The sequence below is a fragment of the Acanthochromis polyacanthus genome, chromosome 11 (assembly GCF_021347895.1).
Source record: "Acanthochromis polyacanthus isolate Apoly-LR-REF ecotype Palm Island chromosome 11, KAUST_Apoly_ChrSc, whole genome shotgun sequence".
NCBI lineage: Eukaryota > Metazoa > Chordata > Actinopteri > Pomacentridae > Acanthochromis > Acanthochromis polyacanthus.
Genome location: NC_067123.1, coordinates 10517384 through 10536730, shown reverse-complemented (window position 1 = coordinate 10536730; position 19347 = coordinate 10517384). Strand labels below are relative to the sequence as shown.

The 19347-nt window shown below is 40.2% G+C and overlaps 2 protein-coding genes and 1 long non-coding RNA gene across 3 annotated transcripts; all 3 read left to right on the top strand.

Annotated features, from left to right (window-relative positions):
* Window positions 1-4599: 4599 nt before the first annotated feature.
* On the top strand, window positions 4600-11370 carry LOC110946630 (major histocompatibility complex class I-related gene protein-like; the record flags this gene model as incomplete). Its single annotated transcript, XM_051955542.1, has 2 exons — window positions 4600-4924; window positions 10728-11370. Coding segments are annotated over 2 exons (717 nt in total), but the record flags the coding sequence as incomplete, so codon positions are not given.
* Window positions 11371-11839: 469 nt separating this feature from the next.
* Window positions 11840-12685, top strand: LOC127536085 (BOLA class I histocompatibility antigen, alpha chain BL3-7-like). Its single transcript, XM_051955541.1, has 3 exons — window positions 11840-12056; window positions 12151-12258; window positions 12380-12685. The coding sequence occupies exons 1-3, from the start codon at window positions 11840-11842 to the stop codon at window positions 12409-12411; spliced, it is 357 nt and encodes a 118-aa protein (XP_051811501.1). The 3' UTR covers window positions 12412-12685.
* Window positions 12686-15910: 3225 nt separating this feature from the next.
* LOC127536247 (uncharacterized) lies at window positions 15911-18308 on the top strand. Its single transcript, XR_007945237.1, has 5 exons — window positions 15911-16316; window positions 16403-16542; window positions 16727-16957; window positions 17052-17895; window positions 17971-18308. It is a non-coding gene; the product is annotated as an uncharacterized LOC127536247 (long non-coding RNA).
* Window positions 18309-19347: the final 1039 nt, after the last annotated feature.

Here is a 19347-nt window from a genome sequence, read left to right as displayed (position 1 = left end):
ATTATATAGTGCAGATTCACAACATATATCATCTCAAAGTACAGACTACTACTACTTCTAATAATAATAATAATAATAATAATTTTTATTATCATTCTTGTTGCTATTTATTCATTTAACTTTTAACTAACAGTAGAGTCATAAAATGTCTTTAAACATCTCTAGCCTTCCTTCCTTTGTTGTGACTGTCAGTTATTTTTGAGATTTGAGTACAAGTTTAATTTTACATCTTATGTTGTAATTTCATTATTGTTTGAATTCATATGGTGATTAAGATTGATTAAAATTACAATAAATAAGATGTTTAAAAAGGTGATTTTGAAAAATATACAACTCTAAAATTAACATTTGGTTAAAAAATGTGATGTGTTCATTACAATATTTATTTGATGAAAAATGATCACATGACCACTGTCTAGTTCAGATACGTGCAGAGGGGAGGGCGGAGGGGGCTGAAGCACCTGTCCCTTTGCCCCTTGATGCCCAAAGTGCCCTTTTGTCAGTTGTTTTTTTTTAATTTGTTTAATTTCATTTAATTTTCTTTTTTAAAAAAATTTAGATCTACTCTTGATCGGTCACATGATCTACGTAGACGTCCCTCACTGCCCTGACGTGTTCAGACGGCCTGTAGCTCAGCGCTAGTACTGCTACTCTAGAAACCAGAGACCCGAGGAAGGACTTCAACAACTGATGGTCCTGATGGTGAGGAGGTTTTGCAGCAGGATTTGTTTGTGCACGGTGTATTCTAGATGACTGACGAAGTGAAGTGAGCATCCTGTGTGTGTGTCTGACTCTACACACACCTCATCAGTTATAGCCACTAGTTAACCACACAGTGCTGAGAAGATAAAGTATGCCATGCTTCGTTTTGTTTCTGTATGTTTCTTTTGTCATGGGCAAAGTGCATCAGAGAGATGCATTATTTTACTGTCAGTGAGTTGCAGTGTGTTTTCTGTGTTTCTAGAGGCACCGAGGCAGAGCTTATGTTATTTCACTAAAACTATGTACAGCCATGGCCATACACACGTGGACAAAATTGTTGGTACCCCTCAGTTAAAGAAGGAAAAACCCACAATTCTCACTGAAATCACTTGAAACTCACAAAAGTAACAATAAATAAAAATGTATTGAAAATTAAATAATCAAAAACAGCCATTACTTTTGAATTGTTGATTAACATAATTATTTAAAAAAACAAACTAATGAAACAGGCCTGGACAAAAATGATGGTACCTCTATAAAAGATTGAAAACTATTTGACCAGAGTGACATGATTAACTCAGGTGTGTCATTTAATTGACATCACAGGTGTTTCCAAACTCATAATCAGTCAGTCTGCCTATTTAAAGGGAGACAAGTCGTCACCCTGCAGTTTGGTGAAAAGGTGTGTACCACACTGAACATGGACAACAGAAAGCGAAGGAGAGAATTGTCCCAGGACATCCGAAAAAAAATTATAGACAAACATCTTAAAGGTAAAGGCTATAAGACCATCTCTAAACGGCTTGAAGTTCCTGTGACAACAGTGGCTCATATTATTCAGAAGTTCAAGACCCACGGGACAGTAGCCAACCTCCCTGGACGTGGCCGCAAGAGGAAAATTGATGACAAATTGAAGAGACGGATCGTTGGAATTGTATCCAAAGAGCCCAGAGCAACCTCCAAAGAAATTAAAGGTGAACTCCAAGGCCAAGGTACATCAGTGTCAGATCGCACCATTCGTCGTTGTTTGAGCCAAAGTGGACTTCACGGGAGACGACCAAGGAGGACACCACTGCTGAAAAAAACTCATAAAAAAGCGAGACTGGAATTTGCAAAAATGCATGTTGACAAGCCACAAAGCTTCTGGGAGAATGTCCTTTGGACAGATGAGACCAAACTGGAGCTTTTTGGTAAGGCACATCAACTCTATGTTCGTAGACTCAAAAACCAAGCATACGAAGAAAAGAACACTGTCCCTACGGTGAAACATGGAGGAGGCTCAGTAATGTTTTGGGGCTGCTTTGCTGCATCTGGCACAGGGTGTCTTGAAAGTGTGCAAGGTACGATGAAATCTGAAGACTATCAAGGCATTCTGGAGAGAAATGTGCTGCCTAGTGTCAGAAAGCTTGGTCTCAGTCGCAGGTCATGGGTCTTCCAACAGGACAACGATCCAAAACACACAGCCAAAAACACCCAAGAATGGCAGAGAGAAAAGCGTTGGACTATTCTAAAGTGGCCTTCTATGAGCCCAGATCTGAATCCCATTGAACATATGTGGAAGGAGCTGAAACATGCCATTTGGAGAAGACACCCATCAAACCTGAGACAACTGGAGCTGTTTGCTCATGAGGAGTGGGCCAAAATACCTGTTGACAGCTGCAGAACGCTCATTGACAAATACAGAAATCGTTTAATTGCAGTGATTGCCTCAAAAGGTTGTGCAACAAAATATTAAGTTATGGGTACCATCATTTTTGTCCAGCCCTATTTCATTAGTTTGTTTTTTAAATAATTATGTTAATCAACAATTCAAAAGTGATGGCTGATTTTGATTATTTAATTGAAGTTTGGACACAAGTACCATGACGCATGTGAATCTTAGAAAATACCACAAAATACTGAAGTGTTTGGGTGATAATACACAACTCCTGAGAACTATATTAAGTTTCATATTTAAAAAACTTCAAAAGAGTTTGGTGTCATTTTGTTATTCTTACCAAATTCGGTTGTGAAAGTACTGCATTTTTTTTGTTATTTTCTTCTCATATATGTTTTGGGAACAAAGTTGTTCCAATTGTTGGAATTTATTGATAATATTATATCCCTTGTTGATTTGTTGACTAATTAAACTGGTGCTGTCAAAAAATATTAGTTATGTTCTGTAATAGACATCAAAACAGACATAAGTCATGTTATGTCCAAACTTATGGCCATGGCTGTACTTCTTCCTGGTGCTGTTGTTTGTTTGTTCTGTTATTGTTGTCTGCACAGCACCTGATTCTTTTAGTTTCACTTCTAAAAGTGTTTCTAAAAGTACTTCACTTCTTTTAGTGTCACTTCTCTTTTTAAAGTCTTACAAATGTCTTAATAGCACAGATTCAGCCTGATATGTATCTGTGCAGTCCTGACTTATGATTATTATCAATTTTTAAAAAATATTGTGGTTAAATCAGTGCGTTAAAGACGACATGCTGCAGCTGTCATGGCTGAGAGTAATGGACAAGATAAAATGTGGTGGAGATAAGGATCTGTTAGACTTCTGTTGTCAGCCTTTTACTAAAGAAGACAGTAATGTCTCCCAATAAAGAAGCTTTCAGTATTATCATATCAATTACATAAAATAAGCCTTAACTGATCACGAGATGGAAAATTCCCGTGTTGCAGCAGCACAAGGACTAAAATAAGCACACACAAATAGAGAAGTAAAATCCTCAGATGTGCTGTTATGATATTGTTAAAACATCTTGTAGTTTTAAAATCACTAATCAAAAGACTCTAAGATCATTTGGTCCAGTCACACAATATAGTTAATCACATGAAATGGAAAAAGTAAAGTGAAATATTCCAATAATAATAATATAGTAAGATATAAGATAGATAATAGTAATGCAGAATGGATTGCAAATAAATGATAACATAGCAATTAAATTTGACCTAAGTATAGAATGAGTATAATACAAAACAGTTTGTAGTTTTGTTAAATGGTGTAGTATGTGAGTGTAGTATATGTTATATGCATTAGGTGTGCAATATTTAATAGAGAAGAGGGAGAATATTATGCTGTGTGAGCCGTGGAAATCAGGTGTGTCATGTGCAGGTTACAGTTTGGAAAGAGTCAGAGCTGAAAGGTCAAAGTCTACAATGACGGTACTTCAAAAGTTCTCTCCCTCACCAGAAACACACAGAAGAAAGGTTGTTCTGATATTATTTCACAAAATTGTCTCCTTTGCCTTAAATGCACCTGGCTCACCAATATTAAAGCAGAACTATCCCTTTGCAGAGGAAGGTCACATCTTGGGCCTCCAGATACTCAGAAGCATGCACGACTTCATTATCACCCTGAAAATGGAGTAAGATTTCTGTTTTGGAAACAGAAGTCAGACAGTGCAGGTTGGTGAATAAGGTTCACGGAACAAAAGTTTAAAATCACATTTGGCTGTTTCTATCATCTGAACTCTGTGGATGGGCTCATTTTTCTGAAGCAACAGCAGCCAATTTGAAGCTTTCCTCTCTGTTTGTGTTTGATTGCTTCAAGCATTTGAGGTTTTGTGGACACTAATATCAGCCTTTATTGTGTACAAATATGCCCCAAAATTGAGGTTACACCCCTTGTTTCTGGATGAGGCCAAATACTTGTTGAAGTACCTGCATAGAATGGTAGTGGGCACAGATAAAGTGCTCCAGTTTGCATTTGGATGGGTGACCACAGAGTGAGTAGAAGAGGATACATGCTTTCCTTCATTATAATAACATTAAATGAGCACATCTCTGTTGTAAACACATGGACAATAGGCAGACTAGTATACTAGGAGTGGGTCTTTAACATAATCACATGTGTTTTTACAGTCCATTGTCATTTAACAGATTTTAAAATGCCAAAAAATAAATAAAAATTGAACGGTTGAAAACCTTCTTTTCCCTCCAGTGAAACACTCTTTGAAATTTTTCGTCACTGCAACTTCTGGAGTGCAAGACATCCCAGAGTTTATTGGTTCTGTGCTGGTTGATGAAGTTCAGGTGGGTTACTATGACAGCAACACCAAGACGGCTGAACCCAAAGTGGACTGGGCGAGAAAGTTCTTAAAAGACGACCCAAAACACCTGGAGTTCTACGTTAACCAATGCTATAGAGACCGGGACTTCCTCAAAGCCACCATTGGCAGCTTGATGAAACGCTTAAACCAAACTGGAAGTAAGATAATTTTTCATATATGCTTTCACTGCTGAAATGTGTTGTCCCTCTATTGGAAGATGTTGCACTAAATATCAGCCTTTCTTCAGTGTTTTTTAGAACAAGGCTTAATGACTTGGAGCCACTTCTATTACATTTGTGAGGCTAAAATCTTCCCAACTAAAACATCTGCAGGCAGAAAAGCTGGTTGCCTTATGAAATTATTTACTGATGAATGAAATTTTCTACTAGAATTTTCCTTGTAGGAACACAATTTGAATATTGTCTGTAGAGTTTTCCTGTAAACATTAAATCCAGGACAGCCAGTTCTCAAATATCTGTATTTACTGACACTTCGTATGCGAGTTTCATGAACATTACACACGTGGACAAAATTGTTGGTACCCCTCAGTTAAAGAAGGAAAAACCCACAATTCTCACTGAAATCACTTGAAACTCACAAAAGTAACAATAAATAAAAATTTATTGAAAATTAAATAATCAAAATCAGCCATCACTTTTGAATTGTTGATTAACATAATTATTTTTAAAAAAAAAAACTAATGAAATAGGGCTGGACAAAAATGATGGTACCCATAACTTAATATTTTGTTGCACAACCTTTTGAGGCAATCACTGCAATTAAACGATTTCTGTATTTGTCAATGAGCGTTCTGCAGCTGTCAACAGGTATTTTGGCCCACTCCTCAGGAGCAAACAGCTCCAGTTGTCTCAGGTTTGATGGGTGTCTTCTCCAAATGGCATGTTTCAGCTCCTTCCACATATGTTCAATGGGATTCAGATCTGGGCTCATAGAAGGCCACTTTAGAATAGTCCAACGCTTTTCTCTCAGCCATTCTTGGGTGTTTTTGGCTGTGTGTTTTGGATCGTTGTCCTGTTGGAAGACCCATGACCTGCGACTGAGACCAAGCTTTCTGACACTAGGCAGCACATTTCTCTCCAGAATGCCTTGATAGTCTTCAGATTTCATCGTACCTTGCACACTTTCAAGACACCCTGTGCCAGATGCAGCAAAGCAGCCCCAAAACATTACTGAGCCTCCTCCATGTTTCACCGTAGGGACAGTGTTCTTTTCTTCGTATGCTTGGTTTTTGAGTCTACGAACATAGAGTTGATGTGCCTTACCAAAAAGCTCCAGTTTGGTCTCATCTGTCCAAAGGACATTCTCCCAGAAGCTTTGTGGCTTGTCAACATGCATTTTTGCAAATTCCAGTCTCGCTTTTTTATGAGTTTTTTTCAGCAGTGGTGTCCTCCTTGGTCGTCTCCCATGAAGTCCACTTTGGCTCAAACAACGACGAATGGTGCGATCTGACACTGATGTACCTTGGCCTTGGAGTTCACCTTTAATTTCTTTGGAGGTTGCTCTGGGCTCTTTGGATACAATTCCAACGATCCGTCTCTTCAATTTGTCATCAATTTTCCTCTTGCGGCCACGTCCAGGGAGGTTGGCTACTGTCCCGTGGGTCTTGAACTTCTGAATAACATGAGCCACTGTTGTCACAGGAACTTCAAGCTGTTTAGAGATGGTCTTATAGCCTTTACCTTTAAGATGTTTGTCTAAAAAATTTTTTCGGATGTCCTGGGACAATTCTCTCCTTCGCTTTCTGTTGTCCATGTTCAGTGTGGTACACACCTTTTCACCAAACAGCAGGGTGACTACTTGTCTCCCTTTAAATAGGCAGACTGACTGATTATGAGTTTGGAAACACCTGTGATGTCAATTAAATGACACACCTGAGTTAATCATGTCACTCTGGTCAAATAGTTTTCAATCTTTTATAGAGGTACCATCATTTTTGTCCAGGCCTGTTTCATTAGTTTGTTTTTTTAAATAATTATGTTAATCAACAATTCAAAAGTAATGGCTGTTTTTGATTATTTAATTTTCAATACATTTTTATTTATTGTTACTTTTGTGAGTTTCAAGTGATTTCAGTGAGAATTGTGGGTTTTTCCTTCTTCAACTGAGGGGTACCAACAATTTTGCCCACGTGTGTATCTTTGCCCATTCCTCATGGGCAAAGGCCTCCAGTTCATTAACATTTTTTGGCTTGCGTGCTGCAACGGCCTTCTTCAAGTCCCACCAGAGATTTTCAATGGGATTTAAGTCTGGTGATTGCGATGGCCACTCCAGAATCTTCCAGCCCTTCTTTTGCAACCAAGCTGTGGTAGATTTTGAGGTATGCTTAGGATCATTGTCCTGTTGGAAGGTCCAACATCTCCCAAGCCTCAGCTTCATCACTGACTGCGTGACATTTGCATCCAAGATCTCCTGGTAGTGAACTGAATTCATAATACCTTGCACACGCTGAAGATTCCCTGTACCTGAAGAAGCAAAAAAACCCCAGAGCATGACTGACCCCCCACCGTGCTTCACAGTCGGCAGGGTGTTCTTTTCTTTATAGGCATCATTCTTTCTCCTCCACACGTACCGTTGATCCATTGGCCCAAAAAGTTCCAGTTTGGTCTCATCACTCCAGAGAACAGTATCCCAAAATCTTTGTGGTTTGTCCACATGGTTTTTGGCATACTGGAGTCGACTCTTCTTGTGCTTTGGAGTCAGCAGGGGGGTGCGCCTGGGAGTTCTTGCATGGAGGCCATCATTTCGCAGTGTGTGTCTTATTGTCTGGGATGAAACCTGAATACCTCCCTCTGACATGTCCTGTCGTAGTTCCTCAGCTGTCACCCGGGGATTTTTCTCCACCTTTCGCCTCAGGTATCGCACTGCAGTTGCAGACAGTAACCTCTTTCTACCACGCCCAGGTAGCATTTCCACTGTGCCTTTAGCTTTAAACTTGCGGACTATGCTCCCAATTGTGTCTCTTGAAATGTTTAGCCTCTTTGCTATCTTTTTATATCCATATCCTTGCTTATGAAGTGAAATGACCTCCTCTCTGAACTTTTTTGACCATTCTTTGGACTTCACCATGTTGCAAAGATGTCATTAACTGCCAAGAAGAGCCACGTGTCACAGTCCTTTTAAATCTGCTTAATTGCTGCTCATTAGGGTTCCGTTCACATCTACAGGTGTTTTCATCAGCTGTTTGACAACACCTGATGGAAATCTCTGTTCTTAAGAGTGGTGGACTAGGGGGGTTGAATAATTTTGTCAATGAGGTAATCACAGAAAGGCCATTAATTGGTATATTACAAACATTTTTGTTGTAATTTCAGTTGTATTTGTCTATTTGACATGTCATTATTTAATGTGATTATAAACAAGGTGAAGAATAAATGTCAAACTTGCAAAAACACTTATCTACTGTGGGGGTTGAAGAATTTTGAACACAACTATATATATATATATATATATATATATATATATATAGTGCCTTGTGAAAGTATTCGGCCCCCTTGAACTTTTCAACCTTTCGCCACATTTCAGGCTTCAAACATAAAGATAAAATTTTAATTTTTTGTCAAGAATCAACAACAAGTGGGACACAATCGTGAAGTGGAATGAAATTTATTGGATATTTTAAACATTTTTAACAAATAAAAACCTGAAAAGTGGGGCGTGCAATATTATTCGGCCCCCTTGCATTAATACTTTGTAGCGCCACCTTTTGCTGCAATTACAGCTGCAAGTCGCTTGGGGTATGTCTCTATCAGTTTTGCACATGGAGAGACTGAAATTCTGGCCCATTCTTCCTTGCAAAACAGCTCGAGCTCAGTGAGGTTGGATGGAGAGCGTTTGTGAACAGCAGTCTTCAGCTCTGCCCACAGATTCTGGATTGGATTCAGGTCTGGACTTTGACTTGGCCATTCTAACACCTGGATACGTTTATTTGTGAACCATTCCATTGTAGGTTTGGCTTTATGTTTTGGATCATTGTCCTGTTGGAAGATAAATCTCCGTCCCAGTCTCAGGTCTTTTGCAGACTCCAACAGGTTTTCTTCCAGAATGGTCCTGTATTTGGCTCCATTCATCTTCCCATCAATTTTAACCATCTTCCCTGTCCCTGCTGAAGAAAAGCAGGCCCAAACCATGAGGCTGCCACCACCATGTTTGACAGTGGGGATGGTGTGTTCAGGGTGATGAGCTGTGTTGCTTTTACGCCAAACATATTGTTTTGCATTGTGTCCAAAAAGTTCGATTTTGGTTTCATCTGACCAGAGCACCTTCTTCCACATGTTTGGTGTGTCTCCCAGGTGGCTTGTGGCAAACTTTAAACGAGACTTTTTATGGATATCTTTGAGAAATGGCTTTCTTCTTGCCACTCTCCCATAAAGGCCAGATTTGAGCAGTGTACGACTGATTGTTGTCCTGTGGACAGACTCTCCCACCTCAGCTGTAGATCTCTGCAGTTCATCCAGAGTGATCATGGGCCTCTTGGCTGCATCTCTGATCAGTCTTCTCCTTGTTCGAGGTGAAAGTTTAGAGGGACGGGCGGGTCTCGGTAGATTTGCAGTGGTCTGATACTCCTTCCATTTCAATATGATTGCTTGCACAGTGCTCCTTGAGATGTTTAAAGCTTGGGGAATCTTTTTGTATCCAAATCCGGCTTTAAACTTCTCCACAACAGTATCTCGGACCTGCCTGGTGTGTTCCTTGGTCTTCATGATGCTCTCTGCACTTTAAACAGAACCCTGAGACTATCACAGAGCAGGTGCATTTATACGGAGACTTGATTACACACAGGTGGATTCTATTTATCATCATCAGTCATTTAGGACAACATTGGATCATTCAGAGATCCTCACTGAACTTCTGGAGTGAGTTTGCTGCACTGAAAATAAAGGGGCCGAATAATATTGCACACCCCACTTTTCAGTTTTTATTTGTTAAAAAAGTATAAAATATCCAATAAATTTCATTCCACTTCACGATTGTGTCCCAATTGTTGTTGATTCTTGGCAAAAAAAATTTATTTCTTTTATTTTATATCTTTATGTTTGAAGCCTGAAATGTGGCGAAAGGTTGAAAAGTTCAAGGGGGCCGAATACTTTCACAAGGCACTGTATATATATATATATATTATGTAGATGTCTTGAAGGCATATTATAAACTGGATAATATATACATATATATTATCCAGTTTATAATATATATATATATATATATATATATATATATATATATATATATATATACCTCTATACATAAGAACTTTTTACTTCTTAATAATTTGCTTTCTATCAGAATATAACTTATTCTATAATTATAGGTATATATGTCTAAATATTTATTAAGAAGCATATTTAAAAATTAATAAAATTATAATGATTAATTATTGTCAGTAACAGGTTATAATAAGGGGCTTTGTTCTGCCATGCCTGGGAAATGTACCTTGTACAGAACTTTTCACTGACATATTAAATGACTTAAAATAAACTATAAATTCAACTTACTTATGAAAGGTTTTCCCCTTTCCTGTCCCTTTTCTGTAAGTACAGTTAATTCCTGCACAAGACGGTATAATAAATGGTAAGAAACGTTGTAAAATAATAAAAATACCGAGAAAGAATAACACGTGCAAGTGCATGGGATTGCTTTGTTTAAACCAGCGGGGGACCACAGCAGGGCATTGTTTTGGGGCTTGCAAGATGTCCGCTTTAGTATATCCGGTTACCTCAGCTTCAGCAGCCCAGTACATCCAGGGTTTATTTAAAGATCAGTGATCCGCCCCTGCTGATAGACCAGAGTTTTAAATGTACTAAATATGAATGATTCATAGCTGTTAATGTACCAAATGAAATATGACATTTTTTCCAATGTGCAATCTCCTGACAGCAGTGCTGGTTGTCTGTCAGTCAGAAGATTGAGGTGATGTTTAAGTCCATTTCAGCCAGCCGTAACAGTAAACCAATAATATCTCCCTCTGTGTCCTAGGTGCTCACATCCTACAGAGAATGAGCGGCTGTGAATGGGATGATGAAACTGGAGAAATCAGGGGTTTTAATCAATATGGATATGATGGTGAAGATTTCATAGTGCTGGACCTGCAGACACTGACATGGATCGCTCCAAAACCACAGGCGTTCATCACCAAACAGAGATGGGATCCAGACAAAGCTCGACTAGATGCCAATAAATACTACTACACTGTCTTTTTCCCTGGTTGGCTGAAGAAGTACTTGCACTACTTTAGGAGTTCTTGGCAGAGAACAGGTACAATTACACAACCGGAGGTACAAACAGTTCTTTATTCCATCTGTGTCTATCCACAGGAGCATCCAGTGAAAATACAACAATGCATAACCCAGCTGTCTAGGGTCAACTAGATGTTACAGAACAACAGGTTATGAGTGAGGTCAAGCAATTTATTGCTTAGTGACATAATTAACAAAAGAAAAGGTGAAAATGAAACAGGGCTGATGGGTTGCTGCTAACTCAAAGAACCTATGAAAACCGAGATCTAAAAACTAGCTAAAAAATACCAGAAGACAAAACTAAACTAAGCGAAGAGAAGCATCGTCATCATCTACCCCCTGCCTGGTCTTGCAGTTCGTCAGTGCTTGGACTCCCTGCTACATCCGTGTGGGGTTTCCTGTATCACAGACGTGCTCCTGGATTTTCTCTGTGTAGGTGCGTTTTGCAGTCTTGATCTCTTTTGAGAGTGCAGACCTGGCTGAGTGAAGAGCAGTCCTGTCTCCAGCCCTGAAGGCTGCATCTCAGCTGTTAGCAGCGACCTTCATGTGCAGTGAAGGTCTTAATTACAGTGACAGTCTCTTTACACTTTAGCTCCACAGCATCAGTTACCATGGAGATCTCGCAGGTTAAAAAAGAGAGACATCTCCCTGATACTGAAATCTCTGAATTTAGGCTCAACATACCTGCTAACCCAATAATCTCCCTTCTTAGTAGAGCCCTCAGATCTGTCATGTTCAGTTAAGACTCATCAGTTTCTCTCTCCAGATCTTCCCTCAGTGTCTCTCCTCCAGAAGACTCCCTCCTCTCCGGTCACCTGCCACGCTACAGGTTTCTACCCCAAAATAGCCGACATGTTCTGGAGGAAAGATGGAGAGGAGCTTCATGAGGACGCGGACAAAGGAGAGATCCTCCCCAACCATGATGGAACCTTCCAGATGAGTGTTGACCTGAGCATCTCATCAATCGCTCTTGAAGACTGGAAGAAGTACGACTGTGTGTTTCAGCTGTCTGGTGTCAAAGACGACATCATCACCAAACTGGACAAATCAGTGATCAGGACTAACTGGGGTAAGTCAGTCAGAACAGTGGAGTCTGGAAATGAAACATATTTATCTCCATTCTGCAGTAGAGATGAAATCTGAGGGTTGTGTTTTGGTTCCAGTTCCTCCATCAGGGTTTCCTGCTGGTGCTGTCATTGGAGTAGTTGTAGGTCTGCTGCTGCTGTCGCTCTGCATTGCTGGACTCTTCATGTGGAGAAAGAAGACTAACGGTACACAGTAACACAAGAGCAGCTGTCCTGCCTTCACATTCAAAGCAGAAATCTGTGAAACTTCTTCATGACAAATTATCAGTCCATCATTTTAACTACAGTCATCTCATCTTTATTTCAGGGTTCAGACCTGCTAACAGTAAGATTTTCTGATATTTACTGTAGATCTGTAATCACTCTGATCTTTGCAGTCTTGTCTGTTGGATTTTAAACTCAGACTTTGTTTGGTTTTCAGCCTAAGATTCTGCAGACAGACATTCAGATCTTAACTGATCACAGTGAGTACGTCCTTCTTTTATCTACGTGTGGCCTGGTCATAAAATGACAGGACCGGACACAGAATAATTTTTATGTGGGTTTTTATTGCCCGACTGGACCCATACAAAAATGAGAACAGCGTTAATATTATTCACTGAGGATTGTAGATTTTTTTGTTTTTACAGTTGTAACAATAAAGAATAGTTAACCTGTTGCTCAGTACACGATGCTGGTACTCTTACACACCCATTGGTACATCTGCACCCTCAAAGTGTAATCCCTGGAACACCCTCTAATCAAACCGGGTTCACTGACTACAAAATAAATGTTACTACAAACTAAAGACAACAGTAGTGGCACTTTCCTGGCAAGAGAACAACAGTACAGAAAGAAATGAATACACTTCTTTTAAACAGTCACAACCTTACTCACATAATTCAGTAACTTAAATAATGTATTGCTCTTAGGAAATATTCTGTGCATTTATTTATAACATTTTCCCAGCAGCCAACAAAGTAAAAAAAAAGAAGTAAGAAGACTCACTTTCACTCCAGTGTGTAATCTGCACAAACGGACACACACCAGGAACTCAACACGGCATATCTCCCCTCTAAAACGTGGCAAAAGCATATAAAACTCAACAATCAATTATAAAACACCTTAGGCTTTGTTTTCATTCATAAGTGCAATAAACAACCACTTACGCCGCCCTGCTATTCAGTCTTTCCCTCAGTGTGGCGAAGAGAGGACTCACTGAACACGTTTCGTTTCAACGATCTACAAACATCGTCAGGAATACTAAATCATCACTCGTCAGTCTCGCTCAACAACAATAACATCACCTTATTGGATGTGCCAATGACTATTTTCTGCGTTAAACTAACATTTACAGAGATATTTTCCTCCATGTGGATGAAAACGCACACCTACACGGTCCAACATTACGTGTCTTGTTTTTTCCTTTTCACTTCCGCGTCTACGGTCTCTGCGGTCTCGCGAGGGTAACCCCTGCGCCGCTCTTAAAGGTACAGCGCTACGTTAGTCAGGAGAAACAACTTTTACAATATTTATACTTAAATTTTGGTCATATCAGGCTAGAAAAGCAGTCTCTAGTTCACCTGGCTACATATGCATTGCAGATATTAATGAACCTAAAAACATTCAACATTATACGGGGATAATATTTGCTCTTCTCTAAAGACCAGCCGATTACTCCTTTTAATCGTTAGTGTTACGGCCACAGGTATCTGTGTGCCATCTAGTTTCTGGGTGGTTTTCTGTCGGGCCTTTGTGTGGGGGAAATTGCATGCATGGGTTCAGCTGTGGCTGTTTCTGAATCTCTCCAGCACCCCAGCTGCCAGCCATTCAACTGACAACTCTGGAGTTAACCTACACTGCAGCCCTGTTCTCCCCGTCTCCCAACCTTCCTCAATGGGCCACCCTCCAGCTCCCCTCCACCATCAACCAACCGGACACAGCCATCCCCACACCTGTTGCTTATATATCTGCAACCGTGCTCTTGGTCGGTATCGGTGATCAGTCCACTTTGGTGCCTCTTTGTATGTGATAATTTGTATGTTGATGTGTGTCAGTCTGTAGGTACGTGTGGTTGGGTTGGGGGTAATGTAGACACCTTGGTCTGTAGACACTCTTGGGGAGTGCTACAGACACTTCGGGCTTGGTAAAGAAGCCATTTTTTTCAGTGTTCGTGCCCTATGTGGTCAAATGTCTGTGAGTGTGAGGCACTAGTTTTGTTGAGTTTGTTTTTGCACTCTTTGTATTAGTTTCTGTTACTGGTGGTGGGTGTAGCTGATGTATTTAAGTTTGGCTAGGGAGTTTAGTTGCTTTTTTTGGGGTTTAGGTAAGTTTGGGAAACTCTGTTAGCCTTCATTTGGTTTTATTCTGTTCTTTGATTTAGCAACCCTCACCAGTCTTGTGTTCTATCACTTTTATGTTCCTTTGCCACTAAGCAATAAATCCCTTCACCTAAACCAACAGCATTCTGTTTTTTTCTTGCATCCAGCCAACCCCTAGAGGTTGAATCTATCAGTAATGTATAATAAATTTTTCTCAGAATGTGACCAGTTATTTACCTTACTCATTTCTTAATCTGTCCTGACAGTCTCAGGGAAGACTGGAGGAGGAGAGTAAACTCCAGTGAAGTTGTGATTCTGTCAAAATCATTCAGAGTCTGTTTTGCAAACATGAAGCCTCTTCAACTAACCTGGGTTGGAAACTCTTATCTTGCCAGTTAAATTTTCTGTCCAGCATTGTGCCAAAAAAATAGACAATTTAAATGTTTAGTGTCTTGTTCATCATACAAAACAATCTGATTGGTTGCAAGTCTAACCACAGGTACAAGAAAAACTTTATTATTCTCATAGTTTGAACACATACTGCATGTTTATGTCACGGTGCGAATCTACATGCATACAACACACATTCTACGATTTCAAAATTGAGATCAAGTGCCTGACAACGCCACCCTGGAAATTTCACCCAGAGAATTATTGGTCTCCAATATGGGAGGCACACACGTTACTTCCTGAGGCTTGAGACGTGCGTCCAAATTAAAACAATTTATTATAATTTTCTCAACAAAAAAAAAAAACAGATTAAAATCGATAAACACCATTCACACTAGGGGTCAAAGGAAAAGAAATCTAATCAGTTGCTGGCGGCCAGGTGGACAGGGCCAGTGAAGGTGAAGTACGGTGGCCGAGACCCGCCATCGCTGCAAATAAAACAAACGCTGCAAATAAAAAGAAACACCGCTGCAAATAATAAAGAAACGCTGCAAATAAAAAGAAACGCTGCAAATAAAAAAGAAACGCTGCAAATAAAAAGAAACGCTGCTGCAAATAAAAGAAACACTGCAAACAAAAAGAAACGCCGCTGCAAATAAAAAAGCCACAACGAAAGTGGATTACTGGGGATTATTTTTGCCGATACACCGGTGTGAGAAGAAGAAGACGAAGAAGTAGAAACAAGAACAGGAGTACGACTTGGAAAATGAATGAGAAAGTAAGTGAAAATGTTAGTGTTTAATGTCACTACGTCTAATTTTTAATGTGTTATCTGGTTAGGCCATGCAGCCCCAGGTTTGAAGGTTTGAAGTTGAACTGGAGGATGCCGGTGTGTTGTTAGCCGTCAGTTGTTTCCACCCGGATGTGTTTTCGTTCCGGACTCATTCATTCAGTCCGCTCGGGCGGACGGGCACCGGCGGCAAAGGATGGTTCGCCCGGGGCGCAAATCTAGCCAGGACCGAATCTGTGTGTTTTTCTGGGGTAGACACTGTTCTGGAGTGAGAGCTAGTGTTGGTCTGAACGAGCCGAGGCACCGATTCACGTATCATGCACTGAAAGCAATACCTCAGCCGAGCTGTATCACTGAGCGTATCGCTTTAAGAAAAGTCACGTGACCGACACAGTAACTGTGTCGTATTGTATCATGTTGTATCACGTGTCCTCGAGGCGCCAGTTCTACTTGAGGAAGTCCAGCACCCATCGACTCACTTGTTGCTTCGACGCTGTTCATTGCTATGGAACCTCCGAGAAAGAGAAAGTACTCTGCCGTGTGGGATCATTTTGACCTTATATCACCTGATAAGGTAATTTCTTTGTACTTCGTTCCAATTTAAATGGCTGACAAAATCTGTAGTGTATATTTTTATGATCCACAGGTTAAATGTCGTCTGTGTTCAACGGAGTTGTCTTATGCAACCCGAAACACATCATCAATGCTACGGCATTATAAAGCTCGTCATGAAAGAGAAGACAATACACCAGGAATGGATACTGGTGGATTATTATTTTGTAATCTATCACTAATTATTATGGAGGCTAATTACATTCTAAATCAAACTGTTTTTTTTTTTTACTTCAAGCCTCTAGAAAACAGGCCCTCAATCGATGCATTATAAATATGATAATCAAAGATTGCCAACCTTTAAGCATCGTTGAGGACGAGGGATTCAGGGAGATGCTCCAGACTCTTGAGCCATCATACGCAATACCAACCAGAAAGGTACTGTACTATATTTCCATAATATTATATTGACAATATTTCAATGGAATTCTGGATCTGTAATAGACTCTGGTAGAGAAATTATTGGTGGTTTGCTAATAAGAAAGGTACTATATGTCAGAAATTGCACTTATCATTAGGAGTTTCAATTATTATTGTTTGAAGATTTTCTTCTACTTTACAGGCTCTAAAGGAAATGGTTTCTGAGAGATATGCAGCAGAAACCCAGAACATTAAGGAAAAATTACACTCCACCAATGCAATCAGCCTTACAGCAGATATGTGGACTTCAGTAAACATGGAGGCCTACTTGGCTGTGACTGGCCACTTCTTTGACACTGAAAATAAAATGTGCACCACTGTGCTGGGAGTTAAATATTTTCCCAAGAGCCACACAGCAGAGAATATTGCTGAGGTAGGTTTTTTGAAAATATTAATAATGGTATCTGTTGATGTCATGTACTTGTCATATACTCATAGACTTATTTTTTATTTCTGTATTTTTTTAGGTCACACAAGATCTGATTGACAGCTGGGCCATCACAGGGAAGGTTCCACGCTTTGTAACTGATGCCGGGGCAAATATGATCGCGTCTGCAAGACTATTAAAAATCGGGCATAGTCCTTGCATCGCACATACTTTAAATTTGATTGTTAAAAAATCTTGCGATCAAGTGTCAGACCTAACTGATATCCGACATAAAACCAAAAACATCGTCACCTATTTTCGTTCCAGCACTCTTGCCAAGGAAAAGCTGAGTCACGTGCAGCAACAAATGCAAAAACCAATTCTGAAACTCATAAATGAAGTTCCTACACGCTGGAACAGCACATACCAAATGCTGTCAAGAATAGCAAGCCAAAAACAGCCTGTTTGAGTGAGTCTGGCATCTTTAAAAACACCATTGCCTGCACTTACTGGAGAGGAGCATGACATCATTGCAGAAGTCCTGATTGTGCTTGCCCCTTTTAATGCTGCTACTGTGGAGCTTTCAGAGGAGAAGCGAGTGAGTGGGAGCAAAATAATCCCGATGATGAAAATGCTTCATCATACAATGCAAAAATGTGCTCCATCTCTGGAAACATCAGTTGGAAAAAAACTGCGTCATGAACTCGACAAAAGAGTAACCGAAACCTTGAACAATTATGAATCTTCCAGTCATCTGTCTCTGGCAACCTTATTAGATCCACGATTTAAAGCCCTTGGATTCTTAAATGGGACCAAAATAAATGATGCTGTGAAGAAACTAAAATCTGAATGTGCTGCAGAGGTGAGAATTTCTGGGCCACCTTCGGCACCACAGGAAGATCAGCCTGGCCCCTCATCTCATTTGCCAGCATCTTCTATGTCAGGTGTGTATTTATTTATTCAAAATGTTTTTGGGGTGATATATTTACATTTGAAGCTAATCATGTCTTGTTTTACAGACAACCTGTGGCAACAGCTGGACATGGAGGTGGCCCGTACTCGAACAAGTACAAGTGTTGTGGCTGATGCCATGATAGAAGTACAAAGATACCTTTCATCAGCAAACATTCCCAGAACCGAAGATCGACTGGAATACTGGAAATCTCAAAAGAATACCTACCCACACTTATTCAAACTGTCCCAAAAATATCTGTCTACTCCAGCCTCATCAGCTCCTTGTGAACGAATTTTCTCCAAAGCTGGAGAAATTGCATCCAAGAGAAGAAATCGTTTGAGCCCAAACATGCTTCAAAAACTTCTCTTTCTGAATAAAAATGTTTAATGTTATGGAAACTCATTACAAGTGTGCCTTTAGTTATATGCTGCAGTACATTTTTTTAACCACTAAATGGAACCCATACACATACCAATACAGCGTGATACAGCGTCGACACAATAGGGGGAATGTGTGACACGCACACTGAGGTATCATCTGCACATCACTGGTGAGAGCGTGCAGTGGTACATGTTACTGTGTTTTGCTGCATATTGGAGTAAAGTTACCAAACCCGATTGTCCTCTCGTTAGCCGAAGCTAACAACACACCTGGATCCACACCTCCACACGTCTGGATCCAGGATTTTTTTGAAAAAAAAAAAGAAACATCTGGATCCAGGATCCTGCATCCAGGATTTTTTTCTGGATCCAGACGGTGATCCGGATCACCTCCAAAATCTAATCGATTGTTACTTTTGCTCTTCCGGGCATTCTGTAAAAAATTGGTGAAAATCCATCCATAACTTTTTGAGTTATGCTGTAAACAGACAGACAGACGGCCTGGCGGAGGTCTGCGCTCTCCGAGTGCTTTTCTAGTTTTTAATGTGTTATCTGGTTAGGCCATGGAGCCCCAGGTTTGAAGTTGAACTGGAGGATGCCAGTGTGTTGTTAGCTTCGGCTAACGAGAGGACAATCGAGTTTGGTAACTTTACTCCAATATGCAACAAAACACAGTAACATGTTCCACTGCACGCTCTCACTCCAGAACAGTGTCTACCCCAGAAAAACACACAGATTCGGTCCTGGCTAGATTTGCGCCCCGGGCGAACCATCCTTTGCCGCCGGCGCCCGTCCGCCCGAGCGGACAGAATGAATGAGTCCGGAACGAAAACGCATCCGGGTGGAAACAACTGACGGCTAACAACACACCGGCATCCTCCAGTTCAACTTCAAACCTTCAAACCTGGGGCTGCATGGCCTAACCAGATAACACATTAAAAATTAGACGTAGTGACATTAAACACTAACATTTTCACTTACTTTCTCGTTCATTTTCCAAGTCGTACTCCTGTTCTTGTTTCTACTTCTTCTCACACCGGTGTATCGGCAAAAATAATCCC

What these genes read in the sequence shown, in the direction of transcription:
- LOC127536085 (XM_051955541.1), top strand. Translation starts at nt 11,840, where the DNA reads ATGTTCTGGAGGAAAGATGGAGAGGAGCTTCATGAGGACGCGGACAAA. An exon ending in AGTGATCAGGACTAACTGGG is followed by an intron (nt 12,057 to 12,150) that starts GTAAGTCAGTCA and finishes TTTTGGTTCCAG; the next exon opens with TTCCTCCATCAGGGTTTCCT. An exon ending in GTGGAGAAAGAAGACTAACG is followed by an intron (nt 12,259 to 12,379) that starts GTACACAGTAAC and finishes TCTTTATTTCAG; the next exon opens with GGTTCAGACCTGCTAACAGT.